This window comes from Halyomorpha halys, unplaced genomic scaffold (genome assembly GCF_000696795.3).
Source record: "Halyomorpha halys isolate HHAL.00 unplaced genomic scaffold, Hhal_1.1 Scaffold1799.1, whole genome shotgun sequence".
Taxonomy (NCBI): Eukaryota; Metazoa; Arthropoda; class Insecta; order Hemiptera; family Pentatomidae; genus Halyomorpha; species Halyomorpha halys.
In genome coordinates, this window is record NW_027115771.1 from 69,317 (window position 1) to 76,339 (window position 7,023).

Here is a 7,023-nt window from a genome sequence, read left to right on the forward strand (position 1 = left end):
TTAAGGGAACTTGTGATTTTTTTCAATGATATGTATATAGGATTTGTTTTTATTGTAAATAATTTTTCTTTATTGTTCTCGTTTTCTATGTTATTATATTATATAGTATTACCATAGTTTACGAGGATTGTTCGTAAACTGGTGGAGGGAGTTACGGTCTGAGTCAGCTGTTATTTCGATGTCAGCTGACTGAGGGGATCAGCTGATCGAAGGTATATAAGAGATGTAGTGAACACAATAAAGCGAGTTTTTTACAGTAGTTCAAGCGTGTTAGATCTTATTCCTTCTTCTTTTTTTTGACATTTTGTTTTCGCCAATACTTAACTTACACACATTGAACAACTAAACAGGTACTCAGTTAGCTGACAGCTTGTAACTCTCCCTCCCCCCCCCCACCAGTTTATGAAAAATCCTTATTACCTAGAAAGAAACAAAGTAATTAAGAACTTCAAAAATATATAAGAACACAAAAAAATTTACAAAAACACCACCTATTCAGACTAAAGAAAATTTTACAATGAACATATATAAAATAAAAAAAGAGATCCTACAAGTAACTTACAAAAAAAATTATAAAAAATTTCACTTAGTAATAGAAATTACAGAAAAATGGTATTTACAAAGATACATAAGGTTTAACAAAAACACCTAAAAATTACACTTAAATACAAATAGAGTAAAAAAAGTCCTAAAACTTGTACAATGAGATAAAAAAAAAAAAAAAAGGAAAAAGATATACATGGTGATTGCAATCTCAGAGGCCCATCTTATGTATCCAGTCCAAAGATGGCCTTCTTCTAGTGTCTTGTTCTTGATTTCTGTGAGGTTGTGGTGGTGTCACTTTAACCCTTCCAGTGGTTCTTCCAATGAACGCTGGCCGGCATAAGAAAGGTGTGTTTTGTGGTCGAACAAGTGACCAGGTTGTCAAAAATTATGACGAGGGCCTGTGATGTCATGTTATAACATGTGGTTTATGCTGTCTCGATTTCATATTGACGGGGGCACCAAAGTGAGATTGAATAAATTTATAAAATCAGATGTGTAAATCCGTCATACCTCCCACCTAAATATGGCTCAGCCAGATTTACAAATTAGAAGAGTGCTAAGAGAGGAGAGAAGGCATTGTCTACCATGAAGAAGATGAAAATGATCTTAACCTGGTTCCAATATCAGAATAGACAGTGAGATAGATAAATCAACAATAAGATGGAATAAGTAAGATACAAAATATTGTAGAATACAAAATAAGGCCAGTAGGCAACAAAAAATAAACCAATATACTTTAATGTGTTAAAAAAAACATCCTATTGATATAATTAAGTTTGATATATACATTGTCTAATGATATCTTTTTCAATTTCATAGTATTTTGTCTCATCCATAAGTAATGTTGCTAAGTAAGATAAGGGACGCTCGAACATCTGGCCTGAGGTGTACGAACTACTGCTGCCCACAATGAAAAGACCAAGCTCATTGACAAATGAGTAATGCTGCCAGTAGGCCCAAGGTGCAGAAGGCGAATACGTATTGGGTGTTGTGGAAGTGTGCTGGAAACCATGGATAGGCCAATTGCGAACCACATGACCCTTTTCCAGAGTGCGAGTGCGGGTCAGGATGAATATTTATCTGCTTGTTACAGTGTAGGTTCCTGCAGTCAGCAGATCCATGTTGCCTTAATTTCCAGACACTAGGCCTACTGACAGGAAGAATTACGGTCACTCCCTGCTTGCTAGCCATTACAGTCTGAGAGATTATGTATCTCTGGACTAATCCGGGTCTCTACCTAGACATATGACTCCTAGAAAACCATCAGAAATATCGGGGCATCACCAGTCGCAAAATGTTTCTCTGTGCGTGAAATCCACTTCCACCAGCAAGGAACCTTGTCTCAGTTGAATTGAGCGACATCTATTGGTATGGTGCTTTAAATTCTTAGCTTTGACCCTTAAGGGATGCTACGACTTTGTCAAGTCATCCAATTTGTGCCAGAACTGTCTAAGATCGGGTCATCAAGCCTCACAATGCTGCTCGGAATACATTTGTAGGTTTTGCAGCGCCAAATATCATAGATGTTGCATGTGGAAAGTTAGTCTGGTTCTCTAACTGCTCGAAAATTCCACGTAGTCTGATGAATTATTGGGTCATACCCATTACTTGACCAGACCTCATAACCCTGAAGCATTAATGGGCACTGCATGTGCCATATTGAACAGGCCAAAACATTCCGCGCAAGCCCGACTGGATTCCAGGAGCCAATACATGTTTATCACTAATGAGCTTGCAGCCCAAATTGGAAGTCCAATGCAGCCCTTTAATGGCAGAATCATTGGTTTAGGAGGTATTCCCGTTGACAATATCAAGGGCTGTATCACTTGTAGGCTTCAGTCCACTCTTGATAACAATATAAAGTTCAAGGTCCGTGCTCTAGTGCTCGAACAGATTCCTTCTGAAGTGATGAATGAATTATCTCAGCATGTACTGGCCAATCCTTCCCTTGGAATCCCTGGCCCAACTGACCTGCTTATTGGCATTGACCTTTTTATGGCATTATCCTTACAGGATGATGCAGTGCTCTTGGAGCAACTCAAGTTCACCTAGAAACTGAGATAACACGGATCTACTGACTACAGGAACCATGCTGTAACAAGCGGATAAATATTCACCTCAACTTACACTCGCACTCTCAATCTCTCAGAAAGGGTCATGCACACTTCCATGATGCCCAATACGTATTTGTATACTATTTTTATCGTATTCCCATTATATCTAGGAACACACTAATAATAAAAATTAAAAGCCCCTTTTAGATCTAAATGGGAAAAGAACCGTATGGATGCAAATGCTGGACTGTATTAATCGTTCTTTATACAAAAAAAAATGTAGCTTATACCTTTTCCCACCAAGCTTTAATTTATATTAATATGAAACACTAGTTTTTTTTTTAATTTCCAATTTTAGTTCAGGATGATAAATTAACTATTTGCTTCTTGTATAAATGATTCTTTATAATAAAATTAAAAAGATTTATTGTAGTCATCTGTCCACCTGTTAATATAATCCTGTATTTCAATTTTTTTTTTTTTCCAGATTCTGGACTAGAAATGATTGACTCCATTCGTGAGTTGAATGCCAGCAGTAATCAAATTAAAAGTTTAATAAATATTTCGAAGCTGAAAAACCTTAAGATCTTTTCAGTTTCACACAACAATCTAAGTTCCATTACTGATGTGAACCTCCCATTCCTGGCCAAATTGAACATTTCAAACAATAAAATAAAAAGTTTAGTTGGAATAGAACAACTCTCTTCTTTGGAAACCTTACACGTATCATTTAATTTAATTGAAGAATTTGAAGAGTTAGATTCTTTAAGCAAATTGGTAAAATTAATCAATGTTGATTTGGTAGGTAATCCAATATCTCAGAAAACAGATTATCGAATAAAAGTCCTGATTAAATTTGGGACAAGAGTATCTGCTGTGTGTTTAGATAATGAAGTTACTACTAACCATGAATTGGAATTATTAGCTGTTGTTCAGGCCATTCATTTTGTACAAGAAGGTAAATTGCCTTCATATACCAAAAATCTCTCCCTAAATAATAATTAATTAAAAGATAATATTTATTATTTGCATAAAACAAATTTTGACTTATAATTTATTTTTTTAAATGTTCAAAGTTTATATGATTGTTAATTAATTACTAATCAAGTAATGTTTAGTATCTTTAAAATAAATTTTTTAAAATTTATTCTTCTTCTTGACTTTACCAATTATTCTTAAAATATGTGGATTCAGTTTTACAGGTCCAGTATATATTATCTTAATTAATTTTCTAAGTTTTTCCACCAATGAACCTAAAATTCAAACAAAACAGTTAAACCAGAATAATTTAGTCTTATGTTTGATATCTACATTGAATGGGATTATAATTTTCTGCAGGTCAGAGTTATAAAATTAGTAATTCAATTTGACTCCCCACTATAAAAATAGAAATAAAGATACTTCAAGGGAATCTACAAGTATTCAAGCCCTATCAGACTATTTCAATAAGGATAAGAATTAAATGGATATTTAAGACCATATAGTTGTAGACTTATAAACTGAGGTTAGCCAATGTAGCTAAGGCTGTTTTCAAGAAATAGTAAAATAAATAATAGAAAATGGCCCTTCTATAAGGAAAATTTTAGCCAAAAAGGTGTAACATCCCAGGTATATACACATCTTCAATAAATAATTTCTGTATCATACAACATTTGGTTTTTGATCTTGACTGTTCACATACAGGCACATGCACCCTACCATTTTACGAAACATGGTACAGAGAAAAGAGGATCTATCAAATAATTCAAATATTTAATTTAGATATAGATTTAAACTAGATCAATGGTTAAGGTTATTTATATTTATTTCACTACTTAACTATGAAGCTAATAACAGTGCAATCCACTTACCAGATGACAATGTGCCTTATTAGCATATGTATTTTATTGAATAATTTTGAAAAATATCGTTTCTTGTTAATTAAGACCATTCCAGTACCTGACTGACAAATATCATGCCTAATGAACCAGGTTCATACAGGCAAGAGCAAGAATGTTTGCCTAAATACCTTCCTCCACATAGCCCCATGAAAAGTCAACTATATTGTCATACTGAACAAGAATTAAATCTACAATTTGTTTATCATTTAATTTTCATAGAAAAGTTGATTTGATACCCACAAAGTAATTCGATTGTGACATTATAAACAATATCATAATCAATATAAACTGATAAACTTCTAATAATCATAAATAAAAATTTGAAAATATATGAGTATTACTGTTTCTAATCATTATTCAAGACACTTGAAAAAAAAAAAAAACTTTCAGTCTTTTCAATTTAATATTTCATTAACTGCACAACTTTATCGAAGGAAAGTTAAAAAAATAGATAAATAAAAAATTCAATAGATTTTACAACAAAAATATTAAAAGACCAAACAAAACAGCATTTAGAACATAATGACATTTAGCAATTTTTTTTTACTAATTAAGTAATAATGCAAATGAAAATCGGGCAAAATTACTGCACCTCTAATGAAACAATAACAGATGAATTAACATAAATAAGAGAAAACTGTACTATAACAGGTTTAGTAGATTTCTTCATAAGAAAAAAAAATTTGATTATTTGAGATTTCACCAATTTATGCCAGTAATTAATAATGAAAACATAACAAGAGTTATAATTTATATACATATAAACATACATAATTGATTCATTTAAGTAACTGATTTAACATTTTACACATATATTTTGAAATCAAATAAAAATCTAAAAAATAATTAAAAAATTGAATTAAACACTGCAACACTACACAGTCCATTTTTTTCCAAAGTAAATAATATCTTTCTGAATTACAAAAGAGATACAAAAGTTTTATATATTAAATATGTACTCTTTACAAAAGCTAGAAATACAAGTAGTCACAATATAAAAATATTTTAGGAATGCAGTAAGAATAAATTATTGAGCTTGTGCTGAAACATCCGTTCCATCAAATCCTCGCAAATGAATCTGAAAAAAAAAAAAAAAACTATAGAAATTTACTTTTCGTACTATTACCATAGAATGCCACATTTACTGCCCACTAACCCCCTCCCCCCCCAAAAAAAAAAACCCAATTTAAAATAAACCAGAAAATTTACATGCATTAAGTATATTTACAATCCAACAGAAAAATGATGCGGTTTCATTATTTAAAATTTTGAGTAAAACTTTTTTATTTTTTTATTTATTGAAATTTACAACTGTACAAAAAAATACAATAATTAAATCTGATGAATGTTACAGAACACTTGATAGTTTTAATCTAGAATGTGTATTCCAAGTCTCTTATCAAGTCCTAAGTAGTGAATCTGTTCAACAGGTGTTAGTGGGATATTTAAAAAAAATATCCTGTAGGGCAGGAAAGTAGAGGTTTACAGTAAAGGTGATCTGGTGGGATTTGTTAAGATTTATTTTGATTCTCCAGTTGTGACAACATTCTTCAATGGATGTTATATGTGACTGTAGAGTTTGTGATGTAGTTGTGGAGTCATTGTTTACAGACAGTACACATGTGTCATCAGCATATGTTGTTAGGTTGGATTGGGATATCGGCTGTATAAACCATATAGAGAATTGTACCTAAGATATTATGTTGAGGAACACTGGTGCACTGAGAAAAGAGAGATGAGTAGGCTAGATTATGATTAATTAAACGTTTTATTAGAGAGGTAGAAGCAGATTAAAACCTCGCTCTTGCCTGGCGTTTTTCTGTTCATAAGGTTTGAATGTGATGAGGTAAGTTGTTTTTCCGAAAAATTTGTATGTTCTTTTGTAAAGTATTGTTAGCGATAGTTGTTCCTATTGATCTTGTGAGTTTTTCTATAGCAGAGTCAATCTGTTTTTCTTTTTTTAACAGAATTTTTAAGTCTAGTACGTTTTCTAGATCAGACCGAAAATTTTTCCAGTTTACCTGTCCTGTAATCATTGAAGGGGGAGAGGGTATAGGAATAGGATTTGAATGCATAAGGAGTAGAACCGGGCTATGATCTGAAGAGAGGTCATCTAAAGATTGAATTATAGATTTTGATGGAGGATATGGGAAGTAACAAATATATCAAGGATATCACAACATTTTTGAAGGGATTTAGGCCAATAAGTAGGATTTTTTAGGAGAGAGGATGGAATAGCAGCTGTTGGAAGTTGTGACTCAGGAAAGAGTCCTATCACGAGTATTGGACGTTCTGCATCCCCACCGTTGATCTTTGGTATTGTAATCTGCTCCAACAATAAATCCTGGACCTAAGGACCGGAATAAGGATGGCTATAAGAAAGCTAATTACCAGGAGGGCAGTATACAGCTGTGTTATGTTAAACGGGCAAGAGGATAAGCTGACGGCTGTTGATTGAATAGTATCAGACAGAGTGGTAGGAATAAGGGAGTGAGGTAAAGAATTATGAATATGCATACAAGAACCTGCGTGGGATGCATTGT

At 32.7% G+C, this 7,023-nt stretch overlaps 1 protein-coding gene across 1 annotated transcript in view; it reads left to right on the forward strand.

The window, feature by feature from the left end:
* The window catches only part of LOC106690662 (nischarin), a 15,508-nt gene extending 11,741 nt beyond the window's left edge, over positions 1 to 3,767 (forward strand). The window contains exon 3 of the mRNA XM_014436171.3: positions 3,088 to 3,767. Coding sequence (XP_014291657.1) covers positions 3,088 to 3,605 — 518 coding nt within the window. The 3' untranslated portion in view covers positions 3,606 to 3,767. The remainder of the gene's footprint in view (positions 1 to 3,087) is intronic.
* Positions 3,768 to 7,023: the final 3,256 nt, after the last annotated feature.